This window comes from Camelus bactrianus, chromosome 6 (assembly GCF_048773025.1).
Source record: "Camelus bactrianus isolate YW-2024 breed Bactrian camel chromosome 6, ASM4877302v1, whole genome shotgun sequence".
NCBI classification, from domain to species: Eukaryota; Metazoa; Chordata; class Mammalia; order Artiodactyla; family Camelidae; genus Camelus; species Camelus bactrianus.
In genome coordinates this window covers 32,156,441-32,176,212 of record NC_133544.1, presented here as the reverse complement: position 1 = coordinate 32,176,212, position 19,772 = coordinate 32,156,441, and the positions used below count along the sequence as shown (strand labels likewise).

Genomic DNA, 19,772 nt, shown 5'->3' with positions numbered 1-19,772 from the left:
CGCCCCCACGGTGCGCGGTCCGGGCAGGGGCCTGAACCTCCCGCCGGCTTTGTACCGGGACCCAGGACACCGGAGGATGGGGGCGGGTAACGTTTTGGTTTTCCTGCAGCCCTTCTGAACGGGGGAGTTGGGATGAGCCCCGACTCAGCCCACCTCTACCAAGGTCGGTTTTCGGGTCTCGTCACTTCTTTGCAAATCTCATCCCGAACCTAGCCCTGTAACTCCGCCCCCGCGGAGCACCCGCCCCTGCGGAAGCCTGCGCGCCCCCTCCCCACCATGTTGGTTGGTCCTCACCTGGGCTCACCCCAGGCTGGAAAGCCTTGGTCTGGGTCTGGATTCAAACACCCTTCTGCTCTTGAAGTCGCCATCTCCGGGAACCCTCGAGAATATTGGTAGAATTCTCCACCTCTGGCATCTGGCTTCTCCATAACCTTGTGTGACTGTGGCCTCCCTCCAATCCCCACTCCCCAACTCCTACTTTTTCTTTAAACCGGAAAATGTCTGGTGACCTTCACCAGGATGAAAGATAAATAATCATAAAAACCTTTCCAAATGCACAATTCTTTGGAAGTGTTGTGCTAGCAAAGTCTCCGTTTTGACTCTGAGCTGCTTAGGGTAGGTGCTCAGGATGCCTGTACATTATTTCAGCCCACTAAGTATTTCTGCTGGTGCACACCAATGGCACCAAAGAATGAATGGGCCTCTTTCAAGACCTAATTTACTACTACTGAATGTGTTAGCACAGGAGAGAGGCAAATAAATGCTCTCTGGAGTCTAGAAAATTGCCTATTGCTAACAATATGTATTAAGGGAGAACAAGTCTAGCCCATTAGATCTTTAAAAAGTGATGAAAAGTAAGTGTAGTTTGACTGTTTTCAGGCTGAGTATTAGCTGGAGAATGTATTTTTCAGTAGTAGGTCAAGGAAAGCAGTAAGTCCATTTACTCTACTTGAAGAGCTATATTTCATGCAAAGTGTGTATATTTATAATACAGAGGAAAAAAATCCTGAACCTGAAAGTTTCTTTGATGCCATTAAAAGCTAAGGAAACAGATCCTGTGGATTCCATTAATATTTCCAGGTGCGTTTCTCTTCAGTGGATTTTCAGTGGGTTTCAAGTGCATGCTGAGGGCTCTGGAGTTGGGCCCACTTGGGTTCCAGTCCTAGCTCCTCCACTCATCAGCTGTGCAATCTTGAGCATGTTACGGAACCCCAGCACTCAATACCTGCTTAAGGCCAGAAATTACCCTGCGGTGATTTCCCTATGCATCTGTCGGTGGTAAGTATATCCCACAGATGATCAGGGATGTTTTCAAGGAACTCCCGCTGTCCTGCTGTGATTTCCATCCACACCACCGTGCGTAGCATGGAGCACAGGTTTAGCTCAGCCTGACCCTCTTTGGGTCCTGCAGCTGTCTTCCCACTGATTGGCACTGTAATGGTCAATACTCTCCACAGGCTGCCTTACTGGGACCATTACTGGCTCTCTGTTTGCTTTTGTCTGGGAAACGGGAAGGAAGATGCAACCTGAGGTAAGTTTCTTGTCCAGAAAGGAACTTTACTTTGAAGGAAATGGCTTTCCCTAAGTAAGATAGGAAAGGGATGCGGCTTCCTGAACAAATCAAGGGAAATGAGTGCTCAGACTCATAAAAGATGGAAGAGATTTCATCATACTAGGCTGACCTCAAATTCAGTAGCTTTACATTACTTAAAACAAAAACAGAAATGGAATAGTCTAGAAGCCCAAGCTTCTTGTTTTTTCATCCTGGCTCAGCTATTTTCAGAGCCATCGTAGTGATATCTCTCTTTCCTTTTCTGTGTGTGTGTGCGCGCACGTGCGCACACACACTCGCACACACTTGAAATGGAGGAGCTGAAATTTTGAGACGTTGTTAGCAAAAAAACCACATAAAGTAGTGGAGACAACAAAGTTTGGTTTAACCGGGGTCTTTGTAAAGGAAATACTTCATTCCATCCCCTTACCTCAGTCACTCAGTGGGACATTTGGGCATTCTCCCCAGAGGTCAGCTTAGACTGAGGCAGACTTTAGTAGAGCTGGGAGACACTTCTGTCCCACAAGAAGCCTCCAAGAATTAGTCTCTCAATTACGTAATACTGATTATTCTACCAGGGAGACAAGTGCCTGCCCTGCTCCCTGCTACCCCCAGCCCAACCACACTGAGCCTGCTCCCTGTTTAAACAACCAGCAAGGGCACCACTGTGGGATCTACTGTAACAACATCTGAATTAACTGGAGTGATGGCATCAACAGGCTGCCCACTGCTGAGACTCAACACAGTCGGACCATGGGACTCCTGGTTAGCAAAACCCTATGCCTCTTCTGGATTCATACTCGGGTTTCCAACTCTGGGTGACTGTAAGTACTGTGCTCACATAGCAAGAGGATTTCTGCCTTATCTCAGGATTGGAAGAAACAGATGGACCCCCCAACCCCCAACCCCTGATTATCTCAGTAGTGTCTTCCATTCACATCCTTTTTCTTTTCTATCTCTGATAAATAGAGAAACGAAGAGACTCTGAAATGACAAGGAAAGAGGGGAGAGGGCAGGCTGTCAAAGACAACGTAAAACATGGCGGAGGAGGAGGGTATAGCTCAGTGGTAGAGCGCGTGCTTAACGTGCACAAGGTCCTGGGTTCAATCCCCAGTACCTCCATTAAAAATAAATAAATAAATAAACCTAATTACTCCCCAAGACAAACAAACCAAAACTTAAAAAAAAAAAAAAGGTAAACTCCTTCTAAGGTTGCCTTGTAGGCAGCAGGGGAGGAGGGGCTCTGTGACAAGTGGTGGGGAGAGGAAACTCTGGGACACTCAGCAGGGGTGGGGAGAGTTGACCCTGCAGTCATAAGTTAGCAAACTTCAAAAAGGCTATTTGGAAGGAGTGGTAATAATACACATTTGGAGGAGGTCCCAACACTTGTCCAGAAAATCATTTTGATTCTATTTTACCATTTGTCTGGCAGAGTAAAACACTGAAGTTCTCTTATGCCAAGATCTCTTTGTTAACTGAGACTTTCTAGCCCTCCCTAGAAAGTTGAAAATCTCAATTTTAACAGCCTGGGGAGGGCTGCCCTAGGCACCGACCACCTGCTGGCAGAGAGGGTAAGAGAGGAAATAGAGGGTGAGTAGAAGGTTTTAAATTGCCAGGCCTGGGTGGGCTTGGTGGACACCATTTTTGCCCATGTTCCATTGGCCAAATCCCGGTCAAAAGTCACTACATGCAAGGGGGATGCTGGGCAGTCACTTCCTAGCTGCAACTACCCCTGTGGAAGGGGAGCAGAACTCTAGTGAACAGCCAGCATTTCTGCCACACAAAAAGAAGGTTCATAGTAGCTCCCAATCCTACCTGTGTATCATCATCTCATGTGGAGCTTAAACAGTGCATGTGCCTGGGACCAGCCCCAGTGATTTTGATTCAGTAGACCTGCACTAATGCCCTGGAGAATCTGTATTTTTAAAGGCACAGACTAGATTGAGAGTCACTGGCAGACTTTGGAGTGTACACTTCTGGCATTGCCTCTCAACAGTTTTTAAAATCATTTTTCAGATTTCTTTGTGTGGACAATGGTCTTTAATTGACTTCAGTTTTGTCTGTGCTGGTCAAATAGTTTTCACCATAATAAATCCTAAACAGGACTAAAAGTCAATACTTTTGTCCAGGTTTTCCATAGTAGAGTATCTGTAATGATTAATACTATATAATGTGATTAATTTTATATCAATATTTGACACAATAAAATAAGGCAGTTATGTGTAATTGATGACATATTGATTTCTAAGAAGCTCATAGTAGTTCTCTGTGCCATAACATAACTGTATTCAGAAAGCTGTTCCTTTTCGAGTGATTTGAAACATTCTTTTCCCCTCAGGGCTCTCTCCTGAAATTTCACAGAGTAGTAAGTGCAGGCATCTGCTGGGGTGACATTGCTGATGCAGATGGAAAATCTGGGGTGGAACAGAGACCAGGCAGAGGTTAGAAAGAACAAGGAAGAGGGAGGTGGGCTGATACAGAATGGTGAACGTAATAATTCTTAGCTGATGAAAGTGAGAGGATTTCACAGGATGCTGTGAACAGAATGATCCCCTCCCTCCCTTCCTTCTTTCTTTTTCTTAATTGAAATATGAAGTATAATTGACATATAACATTATATTAGTTTCAGATGTACAACATAATGATTTGATATTTATATATATTGCACGTGCTACAAAAAATAAGAATAAAAAATAGAATTTCACAATTTCCACATTCTAATGTAATTATTTAACAGTTGCTACCAGAGAATATTTACTCTATTGAAAATATTACTAAACACACGTTATATATTAAAAGGTCATCTTCATCAACTGATTAGAATGAATTACTGCTTTCCCTGTTCTCCCACTGTATTTTGTGTATATTATTTTATGTTTATACCTGTTTATATATTATTTTATATTTTATCTGTTTATTTTATATTCGTTTATATTTATGCGGTTTCTGTATTTATTAGCTAGTGAGTTCCTGGAGGGTGAGGCTACGTTACACAGACAAGCACTCAAATGTTTATTACAGGGACTGGAAATCATTTGAATTGTTTAACTTACTCCGTGCCTATTATGTGCCAGAGAATAAGTGATGAACATCACAGAAGTCCCTGCCCTGAGAGCTTAGTCTAGTGGGAGGAAGACAGTAAACAAAATAAACACATAAAATATAAAGTCCGTCAGCTGGTGATGAGCGTTGTGCAGAAAAGTAAAGCAGGAGAGTAGGACAGAGTATTAAAATTTGAGTAAGGACTGTAAGAAGTGAGAGAGCAGGCCCTGTCTGTCTACGCCTGGGGGTGGGGTGTTGCCGGGGAGGGGACAGCAAGCATGACCACCCCGAGGCTGGCACCAGCCTGGGGTGCGCACACAGCAGCTGGAGGCCAGTGTGGCAGCTAGAGTGAGCAAGCAGAGTCCCAGGAGGAGGCCAGGTTGTGGGGCCTTGAGGCCAGGGGAAGAGCCTTGAGGTTGACTCTGGGATGGCAAGAGGGCTTGGAGTGAAGGGTTCATTTGCTTGTAGTCTGGCTTCTGTTTGTGTTAGGCTATTGGAGGACAAGAGTAGGGACAGGGAGCACAGTTAAGAGATGAGTGCAAAGATCTAAGTAACAGATGGTGGTGGCTTGGACCAGGACCCCAGCAGTGGAACTGGTAAGCAGGAGTCATTTCTGGATATATTTTCAACAAGATTTATGGAGAGTGAGAGGAAGAGAGGCATCAAGGATGGCTCCAAGGTATTTGGAGTAAAGTGGGAGGACGGAGTTACTCTGAGGGGGAAAGACTGAGGGCACAGGTTTGGAAGGGAAGCCAGCAGCTCTGTTGTGGACATACTCGCTGTACTGAGATGCCTATTAGATATCTAAGTAGAAATGCAAATATTAGATGTGAACTCAAATTCAGGAGAGAGATCCAGGTTGGAGACATAAACATAAAACCAGTAGTTTTATAGCTACTGGTGGGATTTGAGACATTGAGACTGCCTGAGCTCACAGGCAAGTGAGTGTAGACAGACCCCTGAGGCTCTAAAGTTGCAGTGCGAGGGAGCAAAGGCCAGGGTATTTCAGGGGGAAGGGAATGAGCCATGTCACATGCTGCTAGGAAGTCAGGTAGGAAGACGAGATGATGGCTGAGTCTGGCCCCTGGATTGAGTGATTAGAAGTTTAACAGGGACTGGAGAGAGCTGATGTGGAAACCAGACTGGAATGGGTTCACAAGACAGCTGAAGGAGAGGAACTGGAGTCACTGGTAGAAAGGAAATGAGGAATGGGGAGGAGTGGAATCAAGAGGGTTAAAATGTCTTTTTTCCCCCCAAGAATGGAGAATAGCCTGTTTGTGGGTGATGGACTTCATCAAGGACAGGAACAATTTGATGTCTTAGGAGAGGCAAGGGAGAATTGCTGGGCATGGGGAGAGAGGGAGGGACTGGTCCTAGGTAAGAGCTGGGTCACCATTCTATCCAGGACATAGGAAGGCAGAGTAGGAGGCCACAGGTGCTGGTACAGAAATCATTGTGGGGAGGAAATTAATTACCTCGCAGGATAATAGATGAGTTCTTTCTACTTTCCAAGATATGTATTATTACATAGATTTGCAAGGTATTAAAAGAAACGACTCATGCCACCATATGGGCTTGTGTGAGTAACGCAGTGAGAGCCGTTTTCAAGCTTACTCTGTAAGCCTACTCTAGGGTCAGAGGCGCCCTCTAGTGGTTCACTGAGATCATTAATTTTTTTCTTTCTTGCTCTAGATGTAAGCGCAAAATAGCACTATCAACATTTTATGTTGTTTTTTAAAGAAACAATGACAATTCACAGTTTAATTTAGAAACATATCATACATTTGGGTAAAATAAACGCAAACCATCTGCAGTCCAGGCTTGAGTTGCTATTAATTATCATCACTGAGACTTTCTCCTGTAAATACATCATTCTCTGCCTTACTGCCAGTATTTATATACGTTCTGCTTCTTGAACGAGTCCTTTTTTTTTTTTTTTTTTTAAAAATCAAACTCAGAGGAAGGATGACTGATAGGCCACTGCTGATCCAAGGCTGAGAAGTCTTCTCGATGCTATGTGGAGTACAAACTCCTCATGTTTTTCATTCCTTGTTTCACTTGACTTTATCGTCACTGGGTTTTCTCTGCGTGGGATGTCCTCTTGTCCTGGGTGAGTTAACTCATTTCCTCATGATATTCCAGATTGCCTTCAGTCTCCCCTGTTACCCAAGCTCACAGTATCCTGTGCTTCTTTCTCCCTTATGCTATTTCGCCTAGATGCAATGAAAGGGTCCGTTCTGTAATGATTATTTAATGCCTGTTTCTTCTGGTAAGTCTTGAGCCCTGTAAGGGGTGAGAATGTGTCTGGCTTGTTCACCACTGTCTCCTCAGCACTTAGTTCAGTGCCCAGCACATTATCAGACACTGTCCTGCAGGAGACTCTTGCCACGCTCCCATTAACATCTTCCAAATCTCTCTGCGGAGGAGATGCATTTCAGAAATAGACTTCGATTTCTTGAATACATTTGCAATTGCTTTAGGTACACCTGTAACAGATGTAATGATTTGTTACAAAACTGCTCTAGCTACTCTTTCAGGGGCTCACATTAAATTTCCAGCCAGCAAGGCAACTCTTTACATAGAAGGCTGAATCCATGGATATGACCCAGACATTATCAGATCATTTTTCCCAAAACAGAACTAAGGGAAAGACAGTAAGATGTCAATACAGAGGGAAGAATGAGAGCATTTTCAGGTTGTGCAGCCACAACCCACACAGTCCCAATTATTCCCAGATTTAGAAACATTCCAGCATCAGCAACAGTACCTCGAAAATGGACATGGTGATAGTGTTTACCCATCTGAGACCTTTAGGCCACCCCAGCTTCATCCTTAGAATCTTTCTGACTGCTTCTGTTTTACACCAAAGACGGAGAACAGGAAAAACACTGGATGCAAAATACTACACTGTGGTTCCGTTGGTTCTGGACATGTGACTTGGAATTAAGTGGGAACAGAGTAAAATGCTCCAAACAGGAAGCTGAGCTGGTGTCCAGGTTTATCTGGAAAATCTGTTATCATCTTATCTTCTCCCACCCCTCAAATCCCCACCCCTACTCCAAACAGCTTAACCTCTTGGTATTACAATTTTGGTATAATCCTTTTGATGTGGACCCTGAATGAAAGAAGTCCTCTCCTATTCCTTGTCCAAAGGTAGCAGGGTTTTCCTAAAATCACAACTTGAACATTTTAATGGAGGTGTGTATGATGATTAACCCCACCCAACTGGAGTTTCTTTCATTTCAAACACCTTCAGATTAAATGTCAGAATTAATGCAAACACACACGGGTATATTTATGGCATGTTCTCTCAAAGGTGCTGTTCCTTCTTGTGAGGCTCTTCCCTGTGTTGTTCACATGGATGGTTCCTTGTCATCCTTCAGGTCTCAGCTTACATGTCACTTACAGCTTTGGCCTGACCACCTAATCTAATTAGTACCTTCTTTCATTTCTCTCGTAGACCCTGTTATTTTCCTCCAGTTTATCACAATATATTTATTGTGTTCATTCACTTAATTCTGTCAATTCCACTAGACTGTAAGTTTCCCAAAGGCAGGAACATTGTTTGTTTTGTTCACTTCTGTATTCCTGGGGCCTAGCGCAGTGCCTGACATATAGTAGGTGCTAAATAAAACATTTCTGAATAAACAAAATTTCTATTTCCTTGTTTTTTTCACTTATACTTGTTCCTTTTACTGCATTTTAGTTCCTGCTACTGCATTGTAACCCCCAAGGGGATAGAAGAGAATTACAATGCCCCTTCCCTCCATCACTGAGTACTGAGATGGCAGTTTCTTTGTGGAGAAGCTGCTGGCTTCTCCTGGGCGCCTGTCATGTACCCAAAGGGTGCACAATAATTCTATTCGTGATAGCATGACTGAGGCAATCAGGAGAGCTGTTAAAAATGTTTTTAAACTTCAACTCCCTGAGTTCTTGGGCACTCGAAATTGTGAACTACTACACAACAACTAAGAATGAGCAGAATGTTGAAAAGGTGTGTGTGTGTACGTTTGTGTGAAATGAAATTCAAATGTACACATCCTTTCTTGCGCGCCAGGAAGCTGAGCCTCTTGCAGCAGCTCCTCTGCCCAATGGGGGGCAGCAGCATCCCAGCAACTCACCTCCTAAAGATCTGTAGGTGGCAGGAAAGAGATTCGCGCTCAAAATCTTTTGACTCTATCCGCTCTCCGTAGCGCCTTAGCCCGCTGGAGTTTCAATGCGCGTTGTTGTTTGACGAAGCTGAGTCTTATACACCGCCCGCTGCTTTCCTGATCATGGCTTCTTCGAGTTCCTTCACCTACTATTGCCCTCCATCTTCCTCCCCTGTCTGGTCAGAGCCGCTGTACAGTCTGAGGCCCGAGCACGCGCGGGAGCGGTTGCAGGACGACTCGGTGGAGACAGTCACGTCCATGGAACAGGTGAGGTAGCTTGACTGGGCGAGGCGCCCGCGCGGGAGCTTCTGGGAGCGGGAGTCCGGTCCTCAGGGCCGCCCGGGTGCGGGACTCACCGGGAGACTACAGCTCCCACAGTGCACCGCGGTGCCTTCCCTTGCAAAGCTCCCGGCGCCCAGACTTGGTGTGGGGAGGGGAGAGTTTGTGGGGCCAGGTTGGGGAGGGGTCGTTGTCAGGGTTGGAGGGACAGGACAGTACCTGGGTCCCCTCTGCCTTAGGGAGCGGAGAGACTCTCATGCTGTACCTGGAGGACTGAAGTAGCCCGAGCGGGTCGGACAGCCCGCTCCACTCTGCGGGACATCGGGAGGTTCTCGGATGGGTAGCGCGCGTTCCCCACCCCGCTCATAGTTTCGGGACCCAGAGGGCAAGAGACGCAGCCAAACTGCGACCATGCCATTCCATGATCTGTTTAATTTATGACCCACAGTGCGAGGTTTGAGGCCTGCCTGGTCGGTGGGCATTTTAGTAATTCAGTCAGGTGAGCACCAGCAATGTGTTCAGCACGATATTGAACGCTGGAAATCAAAGAAAGAAAACAGACCCTGTGCATGAGCATGGCACAGACTGGTCGGTGAAGACAGACAGGAAAACAACAGTTTGGGAAGTGCTATGATAAAAGTAAGAATTTGGGGCTCCTTGCCATTCACGGAGGCCTCGGAGTAGATGGAACCTATCACTTTGAAACGTATTTGGGGAATGAGGAGTGAACTATAGTTTTGTTTTTCTTTTCATCCCCTAATTGGAATTGTTCCCAAGTTAGTTTTTGTGGAAATGGGTTATCCATCTGTCACTAGGAAAAGTGATCAGATGATTCTTTTTGGCACTAACAAGTAAGCCTTAGGCTGTTTACTAAAATAAGACCTCTTACTGATATCAGTCTCCAGGCTTAACCTTGGAGAGACCTGCTTTGATTTTCATACCTGAGGTTAGAAGCCTCCATTTTGGCAAAGTTAGTGATGATAATTATTATATTGTATATTTATGACTATAATAACAAGAACAAGGGTTTGAATACACAGTTATAGACATAGTAGTAGAGGGGAGTATTTTAACTGGAGATCAAGCTTCATGGGTTTTAGGATAGAAAGGAAACTTACCTTTTGAATGTAGCTTCCCAGGTTAGTTAGCCCACCAGTGTGTCCTTCTACAGAAGTCTTTTGCAAAAGAGTGCAAAGAAATCTCCCATCAATGAAAAACTGATGGATTGTTGAGTTGATTCAGGTCAAGACTTTTTCTTTTTATCTGACCTAGGACTATGGGGTCACCTTTTACATAGTTAACTGAATTGACCCAGCTATTGCCAATAAAATGGATGTTGTGGAGAAAACAGAAGCAGAAGTTGGTCTAGTTTAAAGACCAGAACAGAAACTTCCATGGTGAAAGGGACAAGTTAAAAACAGGAATATTATCAGGAGCTTTACTGATCTGCTCTTTCTCTTTTTCCTACACAACTTTTTTTCAGTAGCGTGCCCCTGCTTATTTCCTACAGGGAAACAGCAACACTGGTACTCTGAGTGCCTAGGCAGGATGAGTGATGCGGAAATGGGTGCAACAAGGTACTGGTCTGCAAGACGGTTGGCCAAGGTCTGGGCCAGGTGTGGGAACTAGGTTCTGATATGGAACATTGGTACTGTAGGTGTCTTTCAGATCTAGGCCCAACTGTCTGGTAGATAGTAGAGCATCTTCTGCTCCTTTCTCATGTTGTTATTCCAGCTCACATTCTAAAACTCTAGGATAAACAGTTCCAGATCATAGGAAGATAATGTAGTATCTCATTCTCATGGCTGCCTCAATGTTTTATGTTTTATTATTATCATGTTTTTAAGGGAGGTACTGAGGATTGAATTGGGGATTGCTAAGCATGCACTCTACCACTAAGCTATACCCACCTTCCTCAATGTTTTAATAATCATTACAGTGTCCATTTATTGGCCCTGTACCCAGTAAATGCTCTCCGTATATTGTATTATTAAATCCTTACACATTTTGCAAATGAGAAGACTGAGGCTTAGATAAGTTCTAGTTTCATAGGTTAATGCTGATTTCATAAGAAAAAACAACCTTGCTAGGAGCAATTGTTTACAGAAGACACTACTGTTATTCCTTTGATTATGGTTGAAGATTCCATTTATTCATAGGGATTTGGTGACAGAGCTCAATTTTGTGCCATTGCCAATAAAAACAAATGCTTGTCACCTGCTTCATATCTTATTATCAGGAGACTGTTTATTAATTTGTTTAACAATGATTTGACAATAGGAGTTAAACCTCCAAACAGTGGAAAGAATCCTTAGCTATGGGTTCTTCTGTTCCACTCATTCATTTTCATTTATCCAACAGATATTTGAGTGCCTACTATGTATCAGGCACTGTTCTAGCTGCTGGGCATAAGGGAGTGAACAAAAAGGCCAAGTTGATGCCTTTATGAAACTTTTGTTCTAGGCTAGGGAGGCAGTCAATTAAAAAAAGGAAAAATCTCTCTCTCTCTCTCTTTTTGTTAGAAGTGCTGTGGAGAAAAATAAAGCAAGATAACGGAGATAGAGTGTGCTAGGCATGGGTAGGGTGGGAGGACGGGAGGTTTTCATATATGGTGGCAATGGAAGCCTCTGCTGGTGTGTTGGCTGAGACCTGAAGTAGGTGAGGGAACAAGCCATGTGCGTGTCTGGGGGAAAAGTGTTCTGTGCAGAGAAAGCAGCAACTACAAAGAGCCTGAGGCAGGGCTGTGCCTGGTGAGTGAAGGGCCACTGTGAGTTGAGAGGTTAGCATGCAGAAGAGGAGGTAAGGTTGGATCAGGTACTTTCAGATGCCCTGACTGAGAAGGGAAGCCATTTGGCTGGTTAGCTTCCATTTACTGCCTTGGACTCACTCTACCCTTGCCTACCCTGCTCTGTGGATGTGGCCTGGGAGGTGGACCTGCATTGACAGGCTCCCTTGCTTTCTGGTTGCATTTGGCCACGTGGAGTATTGATAAGAGGTGAGAGTGAGGGAGAAGAATGAGATTGGCGTCTGTATTCCCTTCCTGCAGGATTGTGTGGGCTGGACTGTCTCTAGACTCAGGGTCACATCTCCTTCAGGTGCCTTCTCCATGGAGCTCTGCGTGTCTCTCTCCATTCCTCTTCATACCTTCAGGTCTTGGAGGGGATGAAGTACCCTTTTGTTGCTAGCCCCTGTGCTATGAACTTTCCTCAAATCACCCACTTTGAATGTGTCATCTGTTTCCTACTAGGAGTCAGACTGATCCGTGATTGGAGGGTTTTGACCCAATCTGTTCAGCTCATTTAGGTCACCAGCGAGAGCAGACTGTGAGGAGGCCAGCGTGGGTGCAGGGACGCAGTTAGGAGGCTATTGCAGTACTGCAGGTGACTAATGACAGCTCAGCTCCCAGCTGTGGTACTGGAGGTAATGAGGAGTGGTGAGAATCCAGGTATCTTTTGAAGGTCTTGACCTTGACAAGCTTTCTTGTTTCTTGACAGGCTGATAGATTTGATGCTCGGAGAATCTTCTATGATTTCGGAAAGCGAGATGTAGTTGTGTTATTAGTGGTTGTCTTCATAGTTTGGTGCCACCTGCGGTTACCCCATGACCGATGCTCTGCGATTCAGGCCCGTAGGATAATATTGTTACAGTCTCAGAGGTGGCAGGCTTGCCAAAAACCATTGTTAATGACGGTACTACTCCTGTTTTTCTTTTTTTTTTCTTTTTCGATTTCTTTTTCTGGGAGGGGAGGTAATTTAGTTTATTTACTTATTTATTTTTAGAGGAGGTGCTGGGGATTGAACCCAGGACTTTGTGCATGCTAGGCATGTGCTCTACCACTTGAGCTATACCCTCCCCCCACTACTTCTGTTTTTCTTTTAGATTGTCTTTGAACAGGAGCAAAAGCGTTCTCCACCTGAAATGGCGTGCCATTAGACAATATTCAGTCAAGTGACGACAGTCAGCTCTGAGGGGAATCTAGAAATTATTAGTCTTAGTCCCTGCCCTCAAAATTCTTTTCTTTTAGAGGGAAAAAAAAAGGATATACCTGAAGCAACTGTTGCCAAAAGATCACCCCTGCCCCTGACCAGCCAAATAACCCAGAGACAAGGTCGTGGAGCTTAGAAGAAAAGAGGCAATTTTAGTGCTTTGCTGGGCAAAAGGGACTCACAGCCTTCAAAATTGTGAGCCCACCTTGGGGATGGGGGGGGGGTGGTTATATAGCCATAGCTCAAAGCATCGATAACAAGCAACAGAATCATTTTCTCATCAGAAGACTTAGAATGGGGTCATGATGCCTCCAGGCGACCAGTTCTATAGAGGCCAACGGTTGTCTCTCTTTCCATCTCTTTATCTTATAAGCATCCAAGGTGTGGTCTCCTTGGTAATTCAGGCTATTTTGTAAGGTTAAAGTCCTGTGACCTTCTCCCTGGAGATCGACTCAGAGACCAAGCTTGATTGTTACTTTCAATTACTGGAATAAAGTAGAAACAGTAAGATCAATAGCTTTGGTTTTAACAATGGGCCTGAAACTGTGAGTAGCAACCAGTTAGTCAGGTCAGTTGACTGTTTTAAGGGTAAGCATAAGAACAAGCAATTTGTTAGCCTAAGTGCAGCCTTTTATTAATCCTCCTTCAAAATCACAGTAGGACTTAATAAGAGCACGTAGTGGTGTGCTCAGCTATGACTGGGCTACACGAGGGTTTCAGGGAGTAGAAGCCCATCTGTTGTGGGTTGAGGTGGTCAGGGCAGCTTCGTGGAGGATGTGGGACTGGGGTTGGGCTGTAAAGGATGGAGCTGAGGGGGCAGCCATTCCAGTGGGAGGAGCTGTTAGGAGTGAGGATTTACCAGACTGGCTGTGGTAGGGAATTAGGTCAGCTGGATGAGGGGGAGGCTGAAGGGGGTGGGGGGGTGGGGGAGTGGGACCAGATGAAAAACCAGGCTGAGGAGCTGGCTTCAAGTGATGGGCATTGCACCACTGCAGATCCTGAAGGAGAAAAAAAAAAAAAAGAAAAGAAAAGAAAAGAAAAGACAGATCCTGAAGGAGGGAACATTGGGGATCCAGGAATGAATCCTGAACTCCTCCTCTTGATTTGTTTCAAGTTTTAGTCTCTGAAAGATTACTGAACAGAGGTAGGACAAGTCCCTAATTATGGTCAAACTAACCAGTGTTTTAGCTTCTGACAGAAGGGGCCAGAGCTCTGTTTGTTAAGTGGCCAGTAGGCTAGCTATATGAATCAATTTTATTGTATTGAAATTCAGCATATACCGTGTTGCCTAACTGTAAGGCAGATGCAAGTTTCAAAATTTCCCCGTTTTCCTTAAAAAAGTCCCCCAAAGTGTTTTTGATCAATACATGTACTTTTAGGTATAGGTATGTAGGTAAACAAATCAAATGCCTACTTGCAAAATTTATGTTTTAAATTTAGGTTCCTAAGACAGAAACACTCTCAGACATAGAGAACAAATTTGTGGTTACTAGGTGGGGAGTGGGGTGGGAGGGGATAAATTGGGAATTAGAGATTTGCAGATACTAACTAATATATATAGAATAGATAGATAAACAACAAGTTTATGCTGTTGTATAGTGCAGGGAACCATATTCAATATCTTGCAGTAACTTACGGTGAAAAAGAATATGAAAACGAATGTATGTATGTTCCTATATGACTGAAGTATTGTGATGTACACCAGAAATTGACACAACATTGTAAACTGACTGTGTTTCAATAAAATATACATATATATACAAAAAATTTAGATGCCTATACCTATTTAAAATCACACTTTATAAAATCACACTAATTTAGAAACATTGTTTTTCCTCTTCCTCATATTCATAAAGCATTTTTCTTCAAACTCTTCCCATTCATCTTTGACCTTTGTGTTTTTATCATCCCTAGAGTGACATTCTGGATTAGCGAATGTTTTTCTAGACCACACTTTCAGTTTTTTGAGATGCATTCCTTTTGAGCATGGGTAAGGTATTGTCATTGAGGATTTTATCACAGGTTACAATAGAATTCTTTTACAATGTGTCTAGTTGGTGCATGTCTTTGATCAGCACAATTTAACCATTTTATTACTTTTTAAAATGATATTTATTCATTTGTTTATTTTAATGGAGGTACTGGGGATTGAACCCAGGACCTTGTGCTTACTAAGCATGCACTCTACCACTAAAGTGCTGAAGTGCTAAGTACCCCTAAAGTGATCTTTAAAAGGGTTTACAGTGGCAGTTTACCCATGGAAGTGTAAGTTCATATCCCCAGGAGTAATTATTAACAATTATTAAACAGATTTAATAATTCCTTGATACCATCAGCTGACCTCTGTTAAGTAGCCAAAACCAGACCTTGACTGAGGTTGTTTTAGGCTAACGTGTGAACCCCAACTGGTACTTTGTATTCAAAATAAAGAATTGAAAGGAACTCCCCACAACAAGAGTTGCTTTGTAAGGATTTCTTATAAAGTGACTTGCTTTTTCAGAGGGATAATTTTTTTTTTTCTTTTAGGAAGAATCCTTGTCTTACATTTAATCGATTAATGATTCTTTTACTGCATCTTCAGCATAAGCATGAGTCCCAGGCAGCAAATCTGCTTTCTGGAAAGGTCCTCCTCTGGGAGAGGGGGAGATGTAGGGAGAAGGGAAGTGATGGTCCATGATATGAAAGTTGGTACATCATGAGATTGGCTTTATATAGAAGCTGTGAAAGGGAGAGTAAGTACCAAATGCACTAGGTTTTTTTTTTTTTTTTTTTTCACCACTCAGCTGTGAATGGAAATCATTCTGTGCTTCTGATTGAATTTCTAGAAAAATTCCTGAGGTATCTTTTAAACAAAGCTGTCAAGAATGCAGGCAGATGGTTAGATATCTGTTTATTTATTGCCATGGTACCTAAGTCTTAGAGAGTTGAGTTCAGTCACTTCATCCTGGCCCCTAGATTCTAAGACAATCTCTCCATCGTTGAAAACCACAAACTAATATACATATTAATTTATGTCATTTACATAGACAGTACACACACTAATATATATTTATTAGTTTATATTATATAAAGGTACATATGCATATATATCCATATAAATATATAGTAAGGGAGGGAAAAACCTTTCCTCTACCCATTTTAGGTTCTCCAGCTGGGGCCCTGTAAATTAGACTGATGGAAGACAGATTACCAAGAGAAAAATGAACACATTTATTAACATGTGTGTTGCCTTGGTACACACGGGAACACCCATTGATGAGTCACCCAAAGGGGTAGTTAAAACTTGGGTTTATGTATCATCTTAGGCTAAAATGAAGGAAAGGGGTTTTGGGCTTCTGGGTTGGGGAGACAATTTATGGGAAAGGTCCGGGAAAGTATGGTAAACAAGAGTTGTTTAGTAAGGTTTGTTATTCAGCTTTAAGTCAGGGTCTTCTCCATTGATCTCAGTTGTCAAAAGTCCTCTACTTCCTGGTACAGAGAAGGAGAAGTCTTTACAGAAAGAAACTTAGGTCCTGATTTTAGAGCTTTTCCTTCATCTCCTGGTTATCAGTGGCCCTTCGCTTAAAATAGTCTATATGCCAAAGAGGCATATTTTAGGATTGCATATTCTAGTAGGCCTCAACATCTGTAATTTGACTTCAGCAAACTCAAAACCATTCTGTACGTAGAAACACCTAGCTTGTGCCCTGTCAAAAGCAAGGGTAAACTTCCGACAAACTAGTAGACTTAACTCCTGTGTTCCCCTCTTGCCATGAGTTGCCTCATGGCTGGAGAAAGTGAGTGGTGTACTGTTAGGACTAACAGTTATGTCATACATCAAAGAGGCTTGGGACGGCAGGCAAGGGTTTGTCTAGGTGTATCTCTCCTGGAGAGTTAGGACTGCTGGGTTGTAGGTTCTCTGCCTGCTACCATGTTGCCCTCCCCAGGGGCTCTAATTTTAAGCACTAATTAGTGTTGTACTGGAGTTCTGTTTTGCTCACACTCCAAGACTTGTTATTGTCAGTGGTCTTAATTTGGGGAAAAAAGTGTCTTTTACATGTGTTCCAAGTATCTTCCCCTAGGTTCTTGTTTGCCTTTAACCTTGTTTATGTTTGTGTTCTTATTTGTCTTCTTCCTTACAGTTAGGGCTTTTGAAGAAATCTTTCTCAATCCCAGGTATATAAAGACATTCTCCTATATGCTATTTTAATGACTTGACTCACATTTTTCATGTTCAAGTTTAATTAGCCTGGAATTTACTTATTTATTTTCAGGGTGTGAAGTATGCAGGTAATTTTTCTACCAGCAACATTTGCTGTGGTTGGTGTTTTTCCCTTTGATATTGGGTTTTCCCGTCTCTGCCTTATACCAAGTTTTCAAATATGCATGGGCTGTTAGGAATTCTTTAATGAAAAATGCTGAATATTATAGCATAGTTATAATAAGCATTTGTCCTTTGAATGAGTCGGGGTTACTGCTGATGACATAAATGGTGGATCTGTAGGCCATTGGGGACCTCTTTCTAGTGTTCATTTTGGTTTATGATTTAAACTTAGTTTTTCATCATTGCTTCTGGAACATCTGTTGTTAAAACATGGTTTTTAAAAAGGCATTGATGGTGAGGGCGGTGGTTCTCAAACCTGGCTGACCATTAGAGCCACCAGGGGAGCTTTTTATCTCTCCCACTCCTAGTTTGTACCTCAGACCAACTAAAGTAGAACCTTTGGGGTTGGGACCCAGGCATCAGTATTTTTTAAAGCTCCTCAGGTAACTCTAATATGCAGCCAAGGTTGAGAACCCACAGTTCATGAAGGATTCATAAAGGAACTCAGCCTTGATAGAGAGGAACGCCAGCTGGTTAAGGAGACTAGGTTAACTCTGACCTTCCGCTGCATCTTGAACTCAAAGTATTAGGTTATTTTTTCAGAGAAATGTTTTACCTTCTCACTTTTATTTATCCTTCACTAGTTAAGAAGAAGAAAAGTGTGGTGAGCAGGTTAAAAAAAATCAATAATTATAAATTAAGAAAGTCCTATTTGAAGTCAAACTCAAGCATCAGCCTCTGAGCTGAAATCCACAGTGACCATTACCACCACAGTGACCAAAAAAAACCCAAAAAACAAAAACAAACCCCTTTGATCTGTTAAGCATTAGCATGTGTCAGAATCCTCTGGAGGACTAGTTAAAAATAGTAAGGTGGGCCCCATCCCAGTAGTTTCTGATTCTATGAGTCTGACCCGAGAGTTTATATTTTTAACAAGTTCAGCTTGGTTGCAAGTAAACTACCTCTGAGCTACTTGCTCTGAAGGGAAGTGTCTCTCTTCTTGAAAACTAGCTTTTGTTCAAGTCCTGTGGGCACAAAACAAACTCCTCAGGGGCAGGAGTCTTTGCGTAGGGATGTATCCCAGACACCCCAAACATAGGGAAAGATGAGGAAGTATTACTGAGAAAATATTTTTTAAACTCTCACAGTAATAATAAAGCATTTTGGTTTTTTTCTAGTAATTTATTATGAATGATTTCAAGACTTTTACAGTGAACACCAGTATCCTCACCACCTAGATTCTTCTGTTAACATTTTATTTTACTTGGTTTATCACATGTTGATTCATCTATTCATCCTTCTATCCAGCTTTTCTTAATGAATTTCCCAGCAAATTGTAGACGTCCATACACTTCTCCCTAGACACTTTAGCTAGAGTTCCAAATCTATTTACAGTTCTTTTTTTCTTCTGAGGTAAAATTTACACACATTAAAATTTGTATATCTTAAGTGTATAGTCATATTCACTGAGTTTTGGCAAGTACACACATCTGTGTGACCCAAACCTTTATCAAGATGTATCACCATTGCTTCAGAAAGTTCCCTCGTGTTCCTTCCTAGTGAATCCTGACTCCCACTCCCCATGCCTAGAGGCAACTAATTTTCTGATTTGTTAAAATAGATTTGTTTGCCTCTTCGAGACTGTCATCTAAATAGAGTAATATATGTATTTTTTCATATACGGCATCTTTCACCCAGCATGTTTCTGAGGTCCATCCATGCTGTTTTGCGTGTAATTTTGTGTCCCTTTTTATTGCTGAGTAGTGTTTCTCTGAATATAATATTGGTTGCTATTACTGTTTGTTTTTTTTTTTTTTAATCCATTCTCCTATTGGTGGACAGCTGAGCTATTGCCAGATTTTGGATATAATGAATAATGCTGCTCTACACATTCTTGTAGCAGCCTTTTTATGATCATGTGTTTTCATGGGTAAAAAGCTAGGAGTGGAATTGTTGGATCATAGGGTAGGTGTACATTTAGTTTCATATGAAGCCACTGGCCTTTTCCCGAGTGGCCGTACATGCTGCATTCTCACCAGCCATGAGTGCGAGCTCTGGTTCCTCTACATCCTTGCCAGCGTTTGGTGTTGTCCCTCTTTCCAGCTTGAGTCATTCTGCTGGTGGGTGTGGAGGGGTTTTTTTAAGGAAAAAATTATTAAAGGAAGATTTGACTCAGGGAGGACTGTTATGATGGGGTTTGGTAGTAGGGGAGAGACACTTGGCTTAACTCTGAATACAACAAGGAAAAGTGGGACTTTATAGCCAAGGACCAAGGTAGGGGGATTGGAGGGTGGTAAATTACTAAGAGGAATCCTCAGAGGTAAGAGGGGATTCTGGCTAAACTTGTTTAACAGGATTCCTCTTGAAGGCAGGCCAAAGTGATCAGACATCACTGAGGGATGGTGAAGGATGAAAAACCTAATCAGATAGTGAGAATAGGGGATCCTGGCTAAGCCAAC

The 19,772-nt window shown here is 42.9% G+C and overlaps 1 protein-coding gene, 1 long non-coding RNA gene and 1 other non-coding gene across 3 annotated transcripts in view; all 3 read left to right on the top strand.

Annotated features, from left to right (window-relative positions):
- The first annotated feature begins 199 nt into the window (after nt 1–199).
- On the top strand, nt 200–6,533 carry LOC141577907 (uncharacterized). The gene is made up of 2 exons (XR_012507491.1): nt 200–1,531; nt 2,131–6,533. It is a non-coding gene; the product is annotated as an uncharacterized LOC141577907 (long non-coding RNA).
- Nucleotides 2,602–2,674, top strand: TRNAV-AAC (transfer RNA valine (anticodon AAC)). The gene has a single exon. It is a non-coding gene; the product is annotated as a tRNA-Val (tRNA).
- A 2,335-nt stretch (nt 6,534–8,868) lies between the features above and the next one.
- FNTB (farnesyltransferase, CAAX box, subunit beta) overlaps nt 8,869–19,772 on the top strand; it is a 64,919-nt gene continuing 54,015 nt past the window's right edge. The window contains exon 1 of the mRNA XM_010962268.3: nt 8,869–9,012. Within this exon, the coding sequence (XP_010960570.1) occupies nt 8,869–9,012 (144 nt within the window). The remainder of the gene's footprint in view (nt 9,013–19,772) is intronic.